Source organism: Cariama cristata, unplaced genomic scaffold (genome assembly GCF_000690535.1).
Source record: "Cariama cristata isolate BGI_N322 unplaced genomic scaffold, ASM69053v1 scaffold6799, whole genome shotgun sequence".
In the NCBI taxonomy this organism is placed as follows: domain Eukaryota; kingdom Metazoa; phylum Chordata; class Aves; order Cariamiformes; family Cariamidae; genus Cariama; species Cariama cristata.
The window spans coordinates 87,505-108,061 of NW_009637345.1; the positions used below are offsets into that span (position 1 = coordinate 87,505).

General features: G+C 36.6%; 1 protein-coding gene across 1 annotated transcript in view; it reads right to left on the bottom strand.

Annotated features, from left to right (window-relative positions):
• LOC104167891 (teneurin-1-like) overlaps positions 1-20,557 on the bottom strand; it is a gene marked incomplete at its 3' end in the record, with an annotated part of 162,577 nt that overhangs the window by 83,375 nt on the left and 58,645 nt on the right. Inside the window, exons 6-7 of the mRNA XM_009708288.1 lie at positions 19,693-19,933; positions 7,837-8,075 (exon numbers count right to left, since the gene is read on the bottom strand). Coding sequence (XP_009706590.1) covers positions 7,837-8,075; positions 19,693-19,933 — 480 coding nt within the window. The remainder of the gene's footprint in view (positions 1-7,836; positions 8,076-19,692; positions 19,934-20,557) is intronic.

Here is a 20,557-nt window from a genome sequence, read left to right on the forward strand (position 1 = left end):
AGGAGCATCAGCCCATAACATCCCCTCATCTGGGCCTAACTGAACCTCTTGTCTGAAAACTGAGCATCAATATCCTCCCTGCTGGCACCAACTGCGCTTCTTTACCTGGCATTCTTGAACTTCCAACTTGATTTCTGTGTTTCCTTGGTTCTTCCATCCTACTGCAAAGCTCATCTGAAAAGATATTCTTTCCTGGCTTGCTTGACTCTTCAGTGTATTCCTCCCTCTAGCATTGCATTATTACTTTGCTCTGTTATTTATGAGTTGCATTCTGCCATGAGCAGAGTTGTACATTGCTTTCACTGAGGTGATCTGGAGGCAGGAAAATATATCTGAAGGCAAAATTTGACCCTCTTTACATAATGTTTGGAGATAGAACTTATATGATGGATGCCACCATACCTATATTTTACTAGATAGCCCTGTTTAATTCAAAGGTTCAGATAAAAGTGCAACAGAAAAGTGGACATACACTTTTTTTAGAACATGCATTATGGATGTTATTGCAGAAGCTAAATTTGGAGGAGTCTGTAGTCAGTAGAGCTAAAGAGACTGGAGGATGTCACAGAATTATGGTGAAACTAAGCTTCTTCCTCAGTCACCCTGCCCTGGCCAGGCTGCACAGTGGAGCTGCTCAGGGTAACTTCAGATGACCAGCCTCTCAAATACAGAAGATTCTACTCATAGTACAGAGCTTTTCTTGGTTAATTTATTATGCTGCTTAGGTAAAAAATAATTATTAGGTATAAAACAGATCTCTTGCAGAAAAAGATAAATTAAAGGCCTGTATCTTCTACCCTTCCCATAAATTTCCTTCATGGAACAAAGAGATGAAAAGCCAGTATGACTTTATGCTGCCTAAGGGATTTTCTCTATCCAGAGGCAGGTTTTTGGTTGCTTCACATTACTGCTGTAAGCAAAATCAGTTGGGCCCTGTTCAGAACCAAAGCTTCGGTCTTTACCTCTGAAGTAAATGGCCAGATTGCTTATTTTGTTCAACATTTAAATAAAACAAACTGACACTTCCAGATAAACTAACTCAGTCCCCACAATTCTGCGGCATAGTCAAGTAAATATTCACAAATACATAAGCATTTTTTTTCAGAACTCTCTTTGTAAACTGGATTAACCTGCCATCTGCTATGAAGCCAATGATCTAATTTAATTTATTCTTATCTACCTTCTGTGTAAGCACAGCTTGTCAACTCCTGTGCTATATGTTTGGCAGAATATGAATAAGAGGCTTGGCTCCAGTGCAAAAGAGACTCTCAGTAGTGAGGAGATGTCAAAAAAGTCCTGTGCAATAAGCACTTATCAACCCACAAGATGAACTTCAGAGGACAAAAATCCTACAAATGTGAAGTCTTTCCAAACTGCTGACCTCCACTAAAGGCTTTTGTTTAGCTTTCTCTGCTGTTTCCAGTTATTTTACAAAATCTCAATAGATCACCTCCTTGAAGCCTAGGCTTTAGAAGAGCTGTAATACAATGTATATCAGCAGCTGACTATTCTTTCTGTACCTGCTCTGACCAAGTGCCAGAAAATTATTTATTTTCTGTAACTGCTAGCAGGTTCTGCTTATAAAACTGGATTTCACTGTGGCATGAAGCCACAGGTGCATCAGTGCCTCCGTTCCAGTAAAGGCAAAGCAATGTGAAAATGCCTGAACACAAGTAAGTCAGAATCAAAGTTCTGATCCTGTCCTACAGAAGGTCAGGTTCTTCTTTTGCAAGCTCATTTTGTAAATAAAATGTTGTCATTCTGCTCTAACCAAATTAGAAAATTTGATACTGTTAGTATTTGATTCAGTCTTAAGAAATCTTTTTTTTTTTTTTAAAAAATCTGTATTGAAGTGATAACTTATTTTGGCCCATATATGACCTTTCACGAAATAAGGATTTTTCCATATATTTGTTATAGCCATCTTAACTCTCAAGCATTTTCTTTTTTCTCAAGCAGTATTCTCTTTATACCTAACATATTTTTATACCTGAGAACAGAAATATCCCCTCGTCTCCTGCAATCCTCCTACTGGGATGTATAATGACTAGCCTGGTTCCATTTTTCATTACTGAGTCGTATGTTAGACTTAGGAACAAACAAAACCTAATCTTAGACAACAGTACATTGTCGTCAGGCTTTCTCCTCGGTGTACTTAGAGATTTGTGACAATATCAAGTTCATCAGTAAGAATCAGGCTCAGAGAGAGCAGATACCACAATTTCCAGCTGTGAAACCCTGACATACATATCTCAGTGAGAGCTATCCCACTAAGGAGTTCAACATTTCAGAGTTGCACATCTGCATCACAGCTTTTACGTATCCCTGAAACATTTAGCAACGTTTACTATACCATGATATTCTTCAGTGTAAAATCAGTGTATTTTCCCTTGAGCCTTCTCTGCATAATTTCTAGTTCTCAGAGTTAAGGATTTATATTTTTCCTACTGTTTTATATTGTATAAAGCTATGCAACCAATATAATAAATCTATCTACCAAGATACATACTTCCTTACAACTTGGCCCGGCCTTTCCCAATGTTGAAACCATCACTCCTCTACCGTGTACATCATGTGAGAAATTACAGGTCACAATGGCAGACAGCACAGAGGTTTTAATTTCCTCACCCTCCATACGAATATAATCTAAGACCCAACACCCATCTCCAGTGCATACTCATAAATAGTGATAATATCATGAAGGATAGGGACAACTTCATATTCATACTGAAGAATTCATTTGTATATAAAATAGTCATTTGGCAGTCAGGGATGGTTAAATCCAAGAACATGAGATGCAATTTTCAGAGGCACTGAACATTTGCATCTCCTGTTGAAATCAATAGGAACTGTAGGAGTTCAGCACCTTTGATCAATAGGACCAGTGATTTGCAAGTCCAAATCAGCTGCTGATAAAATGGTAAGGTACCATGGAAGAAAAATCCTACTTACTAATGGGCTAAAAATAACTGACTAGATGAGCAGTCACATCAAACATTGTATTGTACTTAAAGAAAATGGCTTGGTGCTGAAAAATTACAGGAAAAATACTGTATTTCTTATTCTATCTCTTGTATTTGCCTTGTTTACTCTTACATTTTTGGTCAAATTTCTTCTTTAATTGCTGATGGCTTCTTAGGTTTTTATTACAATGAGATTTAAAAAAAAAGGGAATATTTGCTATACCATTCCACAATGGTAGCCTGTTTTATACTCTTTATAGCAACGCAGACCAATAGATGAACAGACAGACACAACTAGTGACTGCACTGAATCAAACAGGTATGTTCTTGTCTTTCATGTCATCACTTGGAATCTATGTTACATGCCTTTGGACATCAGTATGTAAACAGTGTCTGTTAGTCCTCATCTTACTTACCAGATAAACTATTTAAAAAGTATTACAGAAATTTCAGGTTTTTTTTTTTTCCATACTTTCCTTTTGCAAGGTGCCATCTCTGTAAATATCTGAGCCCAGACTGGTGACATGGATCCAGCTCAGTCCTTTCAAACACCTCATGACAGAGAAATACACATCAACACATAGCCAGGGACTTATCCATTTCTGTTTTACAATCAAAAATAGAAAAACTTTAAGGTAACTGGATTTCAATAATTTTCCCTCAAGAATTTTTTTTTTTTTTTAAAAAATTTGAGCATTCATTTGCATAAATCTTTAAAACACACACAGCTCGTATGCCCTCCAGACCCAGCAAGTGCTAGCAGGCAGATTTTGCCCATTTCATGTTGTTTTCCATAGTTTTCCATAGTCAGCCTTTCACTCCACTGGCAATTTTGCTCTGCCTTAACCAAACGCTCTGCCCACTTCCCACAGCTCTGCCCACGCTCTCAGGAACTGCTGGTGAAGCCGCTGGTGAAGCCGCTGGTGAAGCCGCTGGTGAAGCCGCTGGCGCACCAGTGACATGCACCAACATCATCTTCCTGGTGGGTGTTCCAATTGCTCACCTGCCTTACTGCCCTTTTTGTGGGCAAATTCAAGCGATTGTGCCCCAGATTGCCAAGAATGTGTTGCAGTTCTCAACATATATGAAAGTACAGAAGAAAAAAAAAGTATAGATGCCTTTATTCGGTAGAAAATAATTCAACACACATTTATAGTGTGGAGACCAAACATCCACTTTATGAAATGAGTTTTTTTTCAAGTAACTACTATGACTTTAAAACCTATTCACAGCAATTACTCCTGTTGAAACGAAAATATGTCTTTTACTTGATAAACCAAATATTATGACTAAAGATTTTCAGTAAATCAGCTGTTACAGAACCATTTACAGGGTTCCATAATTTCCTTACTATCCATATAATAGTCAAATTTATTTCAGAAAGGACCAAATAACAAACACGGTGATTATAGCCAAAAGTGAAAACATGGGGGAAAAAAAAAAAATTAACTGGCTACTAGTTCAAAGGAGAGAAAATACAGAAGAAGTCCGTGTTCTCAAGTAAAGGCTGCTTTATTGAGTCTCACTGATAATAGAAAAAGACTGAAAAATAAAAGAACAAAAACATTTTGCTACTTTACGCTTTGATTGAAAAGAAATCACTGCTTAGAGCACTCTGGCACAGGTCTCAGTTTGTTACAAATATAAGAGTCACTTGTAAATTTTGGTCTGGAATAAGCTTTGGGTTTCCAAGACTTTGGAACGTTCTGACTTGAGGCTGATATTTGGGCCTATTTTAAACAGTAATGTGTAGCTCATGCATCTAACGGCAGTGCAAGATATATGAGAAAGCACATTTAAGTTATTAGATAAGGGGAAGAAAAAGTTTAGTGTTAAATGTTGATCTACATTCATTTGGCCTGAAATTACAGCTCACTATAAGTTAATGAACACTATGCCATGAAATAAAACAATGAAAATAATTTTGCCTTTACAAAGTCTCCCTGTCCTGATTTCAGCTGAGATGAAGTTAATTTTCTGTCTAGTAGATGCTACAGTGTATTTTGGATTCAGTGTGAGAATAATGTTGATAACCCACTGGTGGTTTAGTTGTTGCTAAGTAGAGCTTATTTTAAGTTAAGAATTTTTCAGTTTTCCATGCTCTGCTAGTGAGGAGGTGCACAAGAAGCTGGGAGGGAGCAGAGCCCAGAGAGCTGACCCAAACTAGCCAAAGGGCTATTCCATACCATAGAACGGCATGTCCAGCATAGAAACTAGGGGCAGTTGGTCAGGAGGGGCCGATCACTGCTCAGGTATCAGTCAGCAGGTGGTGAGCAATTGCATCATCTTTTCTTGGGTTTTATTCTTTTGTTATATTCCTTTTCATTACAATTATTTTTTTTTATTAGTAGTATTATATTTTAGTTCAATTATTAAGCTGATCTTATCTCAACCCACTAGTTTTACTTTTTTCCTCCTCTCCATCCCACTGGGAGCAGGGAGGAGTGAGCAAGCGGCTGCGTGGTGTTTGGTTGCTGGCTGGCATTAAACCATGACACTCCCTTGTTCTTCCAGTAACCACCACTGAGCTGATTCCAAGTTAAGTTTGATCCTCAAATTAAAATGAGTTTTGTTTTGCAATTTAGGCCCAAGTCTGTAGTCATTGCTCAGTCATAACTCCCTCTGACTTGAAGAAAACCTGCTTGCAATAAGGATTAAGGGACCTGAATCATGGTTAGCAAAGAGAAAATACTCGAGGGAGTGAATTTTAACTTCAGAGTGTCACATACAGTCTGATTTTGTATATTGAACTACTCTCATTTAAAACATGCACATTTAAATTTTTGACGTGAAAAGATATGCAAATATGAAACCCTACAGAGCAAGGGAACTTTAAAAATAGCTTATATGCTGCTATTATTCATACCTAACAAAAGGGAAAGAACTAAGGTACCTGACTCATAAGAACAGACCATGAACTTACTTAAATATTTAACCAACCAGAAATGGACAGCATGAATATTAATTTAGAATAAGCTAACTAATACTACCTGAATCTGCAGGAAAGCTTATGCAACTGAAAAATTTCTGGGGCAAACAAGAGCAAATAATGGCACCTTGGAAAATTATCTGAATTAGAATTCCGTGTTCAGAGATTTATATTTTGCTATAGAAAACATAACTAGAAATACTAGTAATTTATAAAATACAAAGACATCTTCATTTTACCTAGTTCTGCTCAACTAAAGAAAACACGTTACACCCTTATGTTACCAGGTTAAGATAAATACAGACACATCTACAGGAAATTAATATAGAGGTTTTAAATTCATAGTGACACGGAGCGCTTACAGCCTTCTCAGGTTGATGAAATGCAGCAGTATACCTCTAGAAAGTTAAAAAATTTTCAGTGGCAGACTGAAATCTAAGCAAGGATGAAACAGGCAGTGCTTCATCCAAGTAAAATCAAAATGGTGTGGGTGGGATATACATGTAGCAAACAGATGAGGCTGCAAAAATTATACAGCCAGTCCTAACTGAGGGCATATGCTCACCAGCTGTTATATAAATCTGCAATTAATGTAGCTTACTAGATCCTCAGGTGCTTTCAAATAATCATACACCAGAAGTGACCAAATCTGCTTTCCCATATGCATTAAATGAGGATGTTAGAAAAAATCCCTCCTGATGTGTATCTCACTGACAGTAACCAGAACTTTGTCACTATGGGACAAAAAAACCCAGTGGAAAACAAAAATGACTGAAATTGTAATAGATTTCACCATAAAGACATTTATTCAGAGAATACAGAAAATCAGTGGTCATTTATCGGTTTGGAGGTTTCTCTACTTGTATCTCCATACAATTTTTACCAAGTACAAACCACTCTTTCAGGCAAATCCAGAGTTATTCCCATTCAAGCTGTAAGATGTTGGGGATACTCTGCCCCCTGCCTGCCTGTGAACTGGCAACTAAATCAACAAACCAAGAGCACGTGTGAGAAAGTGCGTCACACAAGCAAAAATTAATTAGATTTCCCTATGTTTCCAGAAGTCACAGTCACATTCTAAGATTCTACGTAATTAATGTTTTGTAATGTTTTCAGTTCAGATTGAAAAACTAACGCGATAATTAATGTTCAGCCAAAACGTCATAAAGTAAGTCACAAAGACTTGCTCTGCCATGTACGATTGTAACCATACCGACTCTGAGCCCACCTCCAATATACCTATCTTCCAAAAAGAATGCAGGCGTCTCTAGCTACTCTGATAAATCCTGCCAATCTATCGTGATAATGAAATTGTGAAATTAGGTATTTACAAAGATGAGTTTGAAATTAAGTAACTGCATTCTATGTAACATTTTCCTGAAACATAAAATCAATTAAGAGACAGCAAAATATATCTCAGAAAACATGGTGTAAAATACTACATATTTTTAGAGTTAGCTGTCATTCTAGCCAATGATACAAGAATTAAGAGGAAAAAAAGAAAGATTTCAATTGTGATCAGACTGAAGAAATGAAATAAAGGGAGCAGGGTGAAATACAATTAAGCGTTATCAGTCTTTTCCAAATAGTTCTTTAAGAGCAACAATGTTGTAAGGCTTAATATGAAAATCAAATGTTTAATTTAAGAAAAATATCACAGCAATTAAAATCAGTAGGAGTCCTCTGCTAGTATAAACATGTCATCCTGAATAATATTTCTTTCTCTATTAGGCAGTACCAAGGTTAACAGAGTAGAAAGTTAATGAGAATTCCATGTTGTATTCAACCTCTGGCCAATCTAGCATTTCGTCCGCCAGAATTTACAAAGTACCCAATGGCAAACATTATTAGTAAAACATGATTTGTATTAGTGTAAAAGTAAGTAAGACAATAGAACAGAAAAGGTAAAGAATAATTCAGCACAGAAAAGAAAGCGAGGCTTACCAATGACATAGGCGAGCAACAACGCCAGGGTAACTGTAATAGCAGTAGCACTCAAAGCAGTGCACTTCCAGTTGCAACACCTGTAAGGTTTGTTAAAAGTGAAGGCAGGTCTGGAAAAGGTACTTCTAGGTAGAGGCCTAGGAGGTGGAGAGTAAACAGTATTGGATGTTAAAGGATAGTTCTGACTGGCTGCGCTGAAGATAGCTGAAGACCCAGATCCATGTTTAAATAGGAAATGCCTACGAAAAGAAGACAAAGAACCATGTTGTAAAAACCACCTTGTGATTTAAGAAGTGAAAGGAACTATATAAGCACTGTATGATTAAACACTGCATATATCCACAGAAAATATCAAAGAAAGGAAAATGTGTATTTGAATACCCTCTATACTGGAAGTTTTTCAGCTGCACTGCAAGATTTCCGCTATTTTTTGGTGAAACACTATAACACAAATGAATTCTAAACTACCCTTCCAGTGGTTCAGAGTAATGCTAAGGAAAGGTTTTTTCTCAGAACAGTACCTGGGGGTTCTCCAAGACGAGCAGTCCCTGTGTGCCTTGTTACACGGGTGTGCCTGAAACATGGGAATTGTTGCCAGCAGTACCCACTCTGTCCACAATCACACAAGTGGGTTTATCTCACCAAGAGTACAAAAAAAGTGCAGAAGCCACTACTACTCTGAATATTTATTTTTACTTTGGATTCTCTCCAGAATATAGGAAATAACAAAAAAGAAAAAAAAAAAAAAAGGGAAAAAAAGAAAAAAAAAAAAAGAGAAAAAGCCACTACTACTCTGAATATTTATTTTTACTTTGGATTCTCTCCAGAATATAGGAAATAACAAAAAAGAAAAAAAAAAAAAAAGGGAAAAAAAGAAAAAAAAAAAGAGAGAAAGATGACAGTGGAAAATTTACAAGGATAGTCCATTTTGAAGGATGGTACTTACTGTATAGGTGAGTACAATTTATTTAGCATTCTTAATCGAGTTATTTTGAGATCAGTTTTTCTTCAAATGCTTTTGCCTACTGTGGTGATTCTCAAACATACTAAGAATTCATTTGGAGACCTATTTCAGCATATTTTGGAGGACTGATTGCCTTCAAGGAAAAAGAGCAAAGACGTACCTTAGCACAAAAAAATGAGGTACAGAAATGTGCCTTGTAGACCGGGCTCTGGTGCAGAAATACAGAGTAGTTGTCTATAGCAAGGAGGATGGTTTGCAGGACTGGCAAGTGCTCTCCAAGAGAATTTGGGAAAGGATATTCAATTTTAAACAATAGCTTACTGTGCTACGTGCTCAGAAATTGTGGCAAAAAAGGACACATTCAAGGCTGACCATACCAATCATATATTGTTTTGGAAACACCAACTTTCTTTGGACCTTCTTTCTTTTGTTTTAGTGAGCAAGCTTCTTCAGTGCACTCTTTTCTGACAGGTGCCCATCTAAATCTCATGCCATAGGATGCACCCAAAGAAGTTTAGAGCATCTCGGTGTTCCTCTGTCTCAAGCCATGAGGTCTGAGCTGAGAAAGCAAGTGAAGGGGCACTGATACTACACAGCCTGCAAGAGCAAGGACTGCCTTGGCCACAGGGCTGCCACGAGAGTATTGTTTTAGCCTGAATCTCTGCAGCCTTTCTGTTGAGTACCCCGACTCACAAAGGCATTTCCTACAGAACAGCATTCAACCCTCCTGAGCTTGCCAGCTCTTTCTGTTGGGAGCCAGACACTGATGCGAAGCAATGACCCACTTGCAGTTCAAGTGCTTTGAACTGTGCCCCGTTCATATGGGCTCCCAGCTGAGTAAGAGCATCTGTGACTGCTGCTGCTATCGGTTCCTATACAACCCATTTCTTGGTTCTTCCATCAGCTGAGAGCTCTGCAAGCGCTCTGCAGACCCCAGGCAAGCACTACCATGTCACTTGTGCTGAGGGTGCAGGTTGTCCTCAGTTGTTTCTGCCAAAATTGAAAGAGGATCTTGCATTTAGAATCACGTGGCATTATGATGCCTGCAAGCCAAAAGCCACAGACACACTTCACAGTTGAAGTTAACTGGTCCATGTTGACATGGTCCAGAACCTTGCCAATGCCAAAGGTTCCTTTACACCTTCAGCAAGGCACAAGACAAGTTTTTGATTACATATATGGATCAATCCATGCTGGCAGAATTTCTTTGATGGATTCACAGTGGGATGTAAACAGGATCAAACATTCAAGAGTATAAAACATGATTATACTGTGACATTTGACTTTAAGAATATTGTAAATACAAGTTCTTGAAAAGGTAATTGCTAAAATGGTGTCACGAGTATGATATTATGTATTTCCACTATAAGATTTTAAAAGAAAGGTTACACTTCTTAAAATGCCAGATTAAAGAAAACAAAAAGGTATTACAAAGCAGTCTTATCTTTTAAAGGGCCTTTTATTTAGGCAGTTACATAAAAAAAGAAGGTAAATGAAAATACCAGTTAGCTCGCACTACAGATTACAGTGCCTATATATCAGGACTCTTCTGACAAACCCCAAGAATGAAATTTTTGAGTTGCTTATGTCGAGTACTAGTTATTCCTGCCTCATTACCCAAGTAAACAGCACTCAAGACAAAGAAAGAACAACTGAATCGGACTGAGTACAGCGTCCTGGCATTATATTAGACAACATATTCTAGTTATCTTTCCCACTGACTTTCACAGTTGTAGATATATACATTATACAGATGGCAATGCTCTGAACATGGTAATGCTACCGGTAACTATTTTAGTTCAAAAATTCTAAACTCAAATATAGTAAAACAATAAATTCAAATGAAGTAACGTAACTGTCTACAGGACTATATAAATCTGCTTCCTTCATATCAGGCCATGAGAGTACAGTTGGTTATTTTGGCTTCAATGCTTTGTTGTCACACATCAAGACTTTTGCAAGCACGTGAAGCCTTACTTTTCAGTCAGCAGTTAACAAGATACATAGTCTCTTAGATTTTTGGTAGGGAAGAACATCATGGCAAAATTCCTACTCATATTCAAGGAAGTAGAAGCAGAATCACCATATAAAATAAGAAATGTGTTATTATATATAAGCATATACATATATAAAGTATGCATACATATATACACACACATATATACACTATAAACAGTCAATAGTTCTCTACTTGTTTTACATTTTTAAGACATAATGACAAAAACCTACTTATCTAATAATTTCTTATTTAAATTTTTTGGAAATTACAGCAAAACAGTCTGATATTGGCAGTATTGATTGTCCTTTACGGTGCCTAGCTCAAAGATATCAGAGGTAAAGGGAAGGAAATGCTGAACTGAAAGTTATTATTAAGGCTCTAACAGCCTTGCAATCAATAGCCAGGAATAATTTCATTCTCTTGCACAGGGATTTATAAATGTGGCTTCATAGCCTGATGGTAAAATGCTAAGTGTGCAGAGGGATTTCTTTCTTAGCAGAAGAGTGCACAGAAGCAGGATCCAGCTTACACACTTTCCGATAGATGACTCCATTCACACAGAAGACAATTTACATAGCTCTAACTTGCTATAATAAAACTGAGATTCTGAGGCAATGCTATGCTGAAACACAGCCACCAGTGAAATAACGTTGAGAAAATGTTAAAAATCACAATTGTTTATGCTTTCCATTTTTGGGAGAGTATATTGAGTACCCAAAGACATTTCTATAGAATTTGAAAAACACTGGTGGCACAAAGACAAATTTCCAAAGCTAGACTGCGACTATGTTCTCATAAACTCAGATGAGTTCTCATCTTTCTGAGCACACCACTGTTCCCAAAGGACGTGAGGACACGCTAAACTGTTGCTATCAATTCTATAAAATCTGGCGCTCTCTCTAAAGACCAAAATAATAAAAATTGCAGTTCAAAAGTTTAGATGTGACTGCAGCCTGGTGTGTGCTTTAATATTTGATCTAAGAGAAAAGCTAAGGCTTTTTTTTTTTGGTAAACTGAGAACACAAGAAAAAGAGAATTTATAAGAATGATTGATAAGATCACTTGTTCCAAGTGGGGAAATTCTAAATGTTCACAAAAACGTCAAAAACATCCATAAAGTAGATGATAATATTCACTTAAAAAAAGAAATACAAGACATAATCTGTAAGGCATTTGTTTGTGAAATAAAAGTCATTTAATACTATTACACTGATAAGTCCAATACATAAATAAACATTGAAGGCTCAGTAATAATTTCACATATAGAAGAGGGAGTTGGAACACATTCCCTCTTTAAGGTAACCACAATGTCCGTTTGCCTATCTATTCATTAGTTCATCTCTACAAATGTAGAACTTTTGAATTTTGAATCCTCTCAAGTGAAGTTAACTGGAAGAAAAAGATGCTACCAGACTCATAAAAATTGGAGTAGGGATGGGATGGGACCAAAACCCCCAACCACCTCCCCAGGAACCTAACAAAAGCAGCAAAAGCCTCAGTGAGCTCCCATTTCTAAATTCAGCTCTTTGCCCTCTCTCAGCCCGTCTTAGCCACCCACCCAGCATGGCACACGGTGGCTAATGAGGCAGAATGCATACCGTCTCATCACTACCCTGGTCTAAACCTGCTACACTGACATGTCCAGCAAAGAGATAAGGGCTGAGGGAAGTGAGTTACTGGGGAGTTCAGGTGACAGAAGGCATGAAATTAGACCTCTTAAGTCCTGCTGATCACAGAATAGCTTGCTTTTTGTAAAGGAGCAGTTTCATGCGTCTCATCTAAGTGCTCTTGTTCAACCCCAAGAGGAATAGCATATAACTTCAAGAGTGCAGTCCATAGAAAAATGATGTATTCTCAGCTAGGTGAAGGTTAGAGAACAGGAGTTCATTTCTTTCTTTACACCCTTCTCTGTCAGGACGTTTTCTTATGTACCTTTGGCTTCTTATCTGGAACGGCAATTTAAGTCTTACAAAAGCTACACATGAAGCAATAACCCAACTGAATTCAGGTGGTGGTAACATAATACTATTACAGAAACCAGATTAACCCCACACAGAATTTCTTAATTAAATTCTGAGAAAATATTTTTATATCCCAGTGCTGAAGTAATGTCCCTCAACTTTGTCAAGGGTTTGATATCGCTTCTGTAATTTCTATGCATTTACCCTGTGCCTAGCATATGTAGGCCTAGAAGTCCACCTTCATTTGTATCTATAACATGTTTTCCTTCCATTTCCATAAACTACAGGTTTGTAAGGGGAAAAAAAGAAAAGAACAAAAGTAGATTTGAAAGTGAACCACCAGGTGAATTAGTAGAAACACAAATCTTGCAATACCTTGGCCAAAAAATTAGTCTGCGTTTCTCCTGGATAAATCAAGTTGGAACACATTTGTATTTGTATGTGTTTCATATTTTAAAAAAAGTTACCTAAAGTGTTACAAATTGCTGCATAACTATGTGATAGGAATAAGGAGTTTTCAGTTTGATCATTTCAATTTTTCAATTTGTTTTCAACTAAATTCTGTAACTGCATATAATATATGCAACTGTATATCTATATCAATGTTTAAGTAGGCAATTGAGTAATTCCTTTAGATGTAAACAGAAGGGCAAAGGGAATTTTTAAGAGACATAGTAGCTGAAACATAAGAAGGATTCTGATTTTTGGCATAACCAGAAAATATATAAAGGCGGTAGTCAAAAGGAATTTGGAACTGATACAGTTGCCCACCTACTTTGGCAAACATCAGCCACAAGCCCATTGTTACCTGACCCTTTTAAGTCACTTAGTATTTCTTGTGACAGTGGAAAGAAGAAGAAATCTGCCCTTTCCTGATTTCCTATCCATCCTATTCTGTACCCAAAGTGGGAGGGGAAAAAAAAAAAAAGGAAACTTCTAAACTTAGATAATAATCGGGATATGGACATCTGTTTATAAATCTCATAGATGGTACTCAGCAAACTATATAGTATAAAATCAAGACATCTACTTGACAACAAAGATATATGCACTATACCCTTATTGTGAAAACCAACCCAGGAAAACTGTATGTGAATATAAGACATGACTTCTAATTATAGATAAAATTTGACCTATAGTTTTCTCTGCCTTGTTTTACTTTTTTGTGTACAAGAACTGTAGGAACAAGAATGCTCATGGGTTAAAGGAGAGGGAAATGGCCATGAAAACTATTTATCTAATTTATTTTATCATCTATTTTTACATGTGTAATTGAAATACATTCGAAACTCACTAGAGATTTGTCTTTGGGAATAGAACTGCTTTGTTAAAATTCTCTCTTTGAGCTGGACTTGCCTTTTGAATCATTCACATAGAATTATGTCCCTTTATTCACTCATGCTTTCTTTACATAGTTTTTGAAAACTTAGCCCTGTGACCCTGGATGTGAAAGGATGTAAAAAGAATCTGTATCCTTTACTTTTCGCTTCAGTACAGAACAAGTGACACGCTGCTGACTTGCTTATCTGTTGTTGCTGTAGGCAAGCTAAGCCTGTTAACCAGGTGACTAAACTTTCAAGTCCCTGGCAGAAATCTGGAACAATAATTATATAAATACAGGACAGTGCCAAAATCAATCAAGAACAGCTTCTAAAATGGAATGGCTGTCCATAATACAACTGTTTTCTGGTTTCATTGACTATTTAGTGAAAAAAAAGGTAAACCAAAAAATACCACACTGGGGACATAAATTACTCTTGTATAGATCAGTATTATTATTATGATACATGGTGACATTGCTACATTAATACAGTAGTTTTCCAAAGTGCTCTTCTGTGGCTTAGAACTTTCCTTTAGCACTATAACTCAACCAATAGCTGACTAAAACTGATGCACATGGAGATTCGTGGGGTAATGAAGGAATAAGCTCGTGGTTTGTTCCAATTTTTGTTCAATGAATTTTAAATTTTTGATGTGGAAAATGAGAACAATAGTACTTAATATTTACAAAAGTTATATAAAGAACAGTATGTAATATTTGTAGAGTACTTTGAAACCATGAATCAAGAAGGATAAAAATACCAATATTGTAATTCTGTGGCTTATATTCTGTGGTTAGAAGCATGACTTAAAACAAAGAAAGGAATGAGATAACCGAAGTAGAAGTAGCTGCCCCACCGTTCTCTTTGCCATGAATTTCCTCCTGAGTATTCATGTGTGTTCTAACTGACTTTTATTACTAGCTTTTGAGTCTGCTTCCAAGTACCTACACTCTAACACATATGGTCTAAAGCCAAGCTATACAGTGACAGTGAAAACACAAATTTTACTGGGCAAGAGGTGTATCATATTAACTATGTGAATATTATCTAGTCTTCCAAAACGGATTTCCTAGAAGTAGCTATCCAGGGGGGACAGATACATGTTTCCGGGCAATAACATTATACATACCTATGTGATTTTTCTTTGAAATGAAAAGACAGATTCTTTTGCATATCTCTGACACTTTCTCACAGTCTCTGTTTTCCAAATCAGCCTAGACCCTTTGTACTAACCTGTAATTATATTTCTCTTTCAAAATTTATATTCAGTCTGTTTCCGGTTTTGTAAATGAAAACACTGTATTTCATAGAAAGCTAACAGGCTGCTTGTTTATTGGTGGTCATCAAATAACAACAGATCTTTACTTTTAGTTATAACTTTATATACTATTCAAAATAATGAGCTAAGAGTATCTGCAGCGTGATTATTCAAGTTACTATATTAAGCCTGCATAAAAAAACTAAACCTTAGACATACCAATACTATCCTACCATTCAAGGGAAGTCCACATCAGAGCTTCACCCAAAGAAAAAATACAGTAGAATATATGAACAATTTAAATTGCCTTATTGTCCTTAGTGACTGGATCTCAAATTATTTAAAAGAAGGACCCTCAAGTGCCATTGCTGCTGACATGAAAAGTGTACTTCACTGTAGCTGACAAATGTTTGTATTTGTATTTCCATAAAAGATGCTTTCATTCTGGCATTATTAAATTTAGGGTCATATTTACTGCTTTTATCTTAAGTTCATGCTCATATTTACAGTTTTCAATTTATCTTTTACAATTCAGAAGTCTTAAATATTTTTAGATCTTTTCTGCTGTGCAGTGAAAACACACGGGACTTGGACTGACTCTAAAACCCTTGCCACATGTCTGTTTTTAATACGGTCAGCCTTTCAATAGGCTGAATTTATTGTTTAATTAGGTAGAAAGTGACAAAATACAAGTGAAATGTCATAACAGAAAATACTGACCAGCATGATTTGAAAGACAGATCATAAACGAAGCCCTCCCCTGCATTTACTCTTGGAACAACCACAAGTCCAGTCATTTAACTCAGGAGTAGGCTCCATTTGCAAACAAGTTCCTAATGAATTGCATTGCTGAAACAGCAATTGTCTCCTTGCTTGGCGGTTTATGATCATTAACACCTGTGTGCCTTGAGAGCTATAAAAGCTGTTCTGTTTGCTATGGAAACCTTGAACTGGGAAATAGGAAGGCACAAGAGTCCTTTCTGTATCTCTGCACTGGGGGCAAGATTCACAAGATGCTCATATGAAGAGACCAAGGAGAAAGAATAAACCTTTCAAGAGCTCACACTGAACTGTGTGAGTGTGTATTCATATATCTGCATTTTTCTTTAATTATTTCCACTTCTAGCACTACTCCAGCTTAAACAGAAAATGAGTATGTTCAGGTTTCTATGATTTGAAAGGCTACCAATGTAGTTTTTGAAGAGCATAAATGATTATGAGCTTGATTAAAAAAGAATAAAGGAAAGCCATAGTACAAAATAAATCTCTTGATTAGTGACAGTTGTCAAGATCTCCCGTATATTAAACAGAATTATAAACAAGATGGTATTTTTAGGAAAACAGAAATCCAGATAGCCTTAAATAGCTATATAATACAGAAAGGAATTACTCTATCTATATGATGATCTGCATAAATTTCCTGAACTCTGAAAGTTTTGAAATGTTTAGAACCAATCAAACTTTAGGGCTCTGAAATATTGCTGAATAGTAACTAAAAATCATAACTGTCTTGAACCCCAAATACTACTTCTATTATTCTAGTGCTTCAAAGTTTTATATAAATTAATGATAATTGAATCTCAGGTTCATGGTCTGGTACTTCACTGTCCCCTTAGAGGAGCTATTACCATGGTGATAAGATTGCTTAAATTAAGCTGTCTTTTTCCACAGTACTTGGCTCATTGCCAGTGCAGTGAAGGGAGATTTCAGTCCATTCAGCACAGTATTAACCTCACTGCCAACACTGCTAAATGGGTTAGAGGAACTAGAACGAAATTTGATTTTAAAAAGGAAGGAACAAGCAAATATGGAAAATACTGAAATACAAAACACGGCTAAAAAAACCCCACTTTGAAATAAAATCAAAATTAGGTAAGTTCTGATATTTAGACAGAAAACATAAAAATTCTAATGCTTAGGTAATTTAAACGCAAAACTTTACTCAAATTAAGCATGTCCAATGGTTTATCTGTGAGGGAACTGTAACAGACTATAGGGAGGATCAGAAATAATGTCTGGTAAAAATCCCTCTTTAACACCTAGTCTTTTCTTATTTGGGAATTTGACTGAAGCGGGAAAATAAATAGCAAACACCAGGAAAAAAAAAAACAAAACAAACAAAAACCTACCAAAAAAGCAAGATATAGAAACAAATACTGAGTCAACTAACAGGGTATGGAGAAAATTAAAAACCCTCCTTTAAATTGTCAGGGTTTAATACATAATCCATAAAAAGTAGTAAGCTAGGTTCAGATGAAGCTGTCAGAGATAATGACAATGTATTACACTGTAAATCATAAAATTTGAAACATTAGAGCAAAGTATCCATGCAACTTGAAAAAAAAATTATTTTAGTGAAAAGGAAGGGAATAGGCAATAGGTTGCAGGTACTTTGTTCTGGGGGAAAAGAAAAAAATCAATTTACGTAAGAGCCCAATAACGTTATCCTAAAAAAGAGAATCAATGTTTCCTCTGGTTTTATGTGGTGTGAGAGATCCTTGCAGCCTTTTTCTGGCAATGCTTACAAATTCTTTTTCTGTGTGACAATGAAATTACTGCATGTTCATAAGTCATTTCAATAAGGAATATGTTTTTTTCAAAAATGTGTGTGCATGCATACAGATAGAGCCTGCATTTGCATTTAGAGGCACATTGCAGTGCTGATGGCTGCAGCACAGTCAGTCAGCAGTTTGAGCTGTTACAGCCCCTGCAGGTACAGCTCTTCTCCAATTTCTTCATCAACAGCTATTCTATGACACATTCTCTGAAGTTTTAAAGGTGTTCCTAATTCTTATTTTCATTTAGGTTGCTTATAATCAGAATAACTGCCAGAGTTTGAGAGCTGGCCTTGGCAATGATATACATCTAGACTCTATTTTTGGCTTTGCAAAAGCTTGCGTGAACTTGAACAAATAATTTCACCTTTCCAAGTCAGTCTCCTCATTAAACAGTTGGGGTGGTAAGATGGGTCTTTACAAAACTGTTTTGCAGGTTAGTCCATGTGTATAACACCTCCAGATGAAGCACAAAATAGAATTTCTGATTTGCTCTTTTCTATAAAAATATAATAAAGTTTTACTCCACAAAAAAAAAAAAACTTTCAGAACACATACCTCAGCATATGGCTTTACTGCAGCTCTTTGCAGTCTAATCTAGGGTTTTGAATTCTAATTACACAAGAATACATGTTTAATCAGAGTATTGCAAACATTTTCAGACCTACAGAATTTTCTTTTACCTAAATATGACACATTATCATTATGAGCAGACTCATAGATTTGCTTCATTTCTGACTGTCCACAATGAACAGGATTTACAGTCACACGATTAGTTTTCCTGTTTTCCTGTTCTCTTATATTACATGCCTGTAGATAAACCCCGCAAACACATGTGCTGTTTATGGATTAACAGGAGATACAGTTGGAAGAAAAGCTCAACATGTGCATTCTGATTCTTGCCTAGTTATTACAGTAGGGAATACATTACTGTCTAAGTCTTCTTTTTTATTGCAAATGTTCCAAATTAAAAAAAAATAAAATAATCTGCTTAGACATATTAGGTATCGACATATTAGGTCGATTTGGTACCATTAAATATTTAGCACAGAAACACAGCTGCCATTGACATGTTTGCCTTTATTTTGTAGTAGTATTTTTAATGGGCAGCTAAGCATTAATGGAGAAGGAAAGCAAGAGAATCCAGATATTAGGCCAAAGTATCTGTTCAATTCTACCTGAATCATTCCCTGTTAAAGGAAGAAAAAACAAGCTGCAAGCCCTTTTTCTCTAAGGCTGTGTGGCGTACTATAGACTTCTGGGAAGTGGTGATCACAAATGTTTTTTATTACAATGTTCCCCTGCCGTATCACTTGCCTGCACAGAGGCTGCAGATACATCTTGGCAAACAGTCTCACAGATTCTACTTTCAGATTACATAGCCTTTCAGCCAGCTTCACGAGAGGCTGCAGCTAGCTACCGGAGGGTGCATGAAATCAGTTGAAACAACAACTGAATGGTAGGAATATGGCAAATAAATACTAAAATACTTATGTAATCTACATACTAAAATACCTATGTTAAAATACGTAAATAATCTACACACCTCAAGGAAATCAATGTCTTCCAAAACTTTGCAAAACACGTGCTTTTATGAGCATTAATGATCTAGATGAATAGTGCAAATAAGGCCTGACATGGCTACTTCACATGGCCTCAAATCAAAATGCATTGGGATGTCCTGAACCACAAACTTGTAATTCCCCATCGCCATCTCATGTCAACATCAGGCCTCCTCCCCATCTTTTTTTTTTTTTAACATTTGAGATATGTTGTGTACAAGAGGTTGGTCTGTACCTGGTTTCCAGCGGTATGTTGCTGTTCAATACCCAGCTGTTATGGAGATGCACCGAATCTTGTGTACTGGTGGGGGGAGTCGGGGCAGCAGGACTGGGCTGGCTGCGGGTGGTCATTGATCTTCTCTGGAGAGAATCAGCTGTGGGAGGTGGTTTTCTGGCACAGGTGCACGCATGCGGTGGTGGAGGTGGCGGCGGAAGGGGTCTGAAGGTGAACTGGTTATGTGGGCTACCAGGCATATCTGAAACAACAAAAGAAAAGGCAAAGAAACCCACAGAGGGTGAATGTTTTAAAAAGATTAAGCAAGCATGAGCATGATATAATAGTTATTGGGATTAAAGCATTGTGCTTTATCATGTTGTTAACCTAGCTGCCTGTAAAATGTTGTTGCAACGTGAAATAATTTAAAATATAATAATCCACTGAGATAAAGAATATCAGATACAGACACACACCCTCCAGCACTGTAGTCAGTAGTTCAACAAAAAAACAAAAAAGGAAAAAACCCGAAGGTGATAGAACATTCACATAATTTGTCATAGGATTTTTTGGGGAGGAGGGTAAAGAACAAATAAATCAAGTTGACATTGAATTGCAGCACAGATACCAACTGATTTCATGAGATATAATTCTCATTTAAGAACATCTGTGAAAGAAATAGATCCAACATAAGAATTAGTCTTGCACTTCAAATCAAGAGAGAAAATAATTGAGTAACTCCTACCACCTAACAAACACTTTTCATAAAACAAGGTGAACACATTTCTGCAAGTCTGTTACTGCATTTGTTAAATGAGACCTGGGAAAAGGCCCTCTTAAAGACCACCTGAAGCCCTAACGATCCAGATACCCAGAGAAAAGGTTT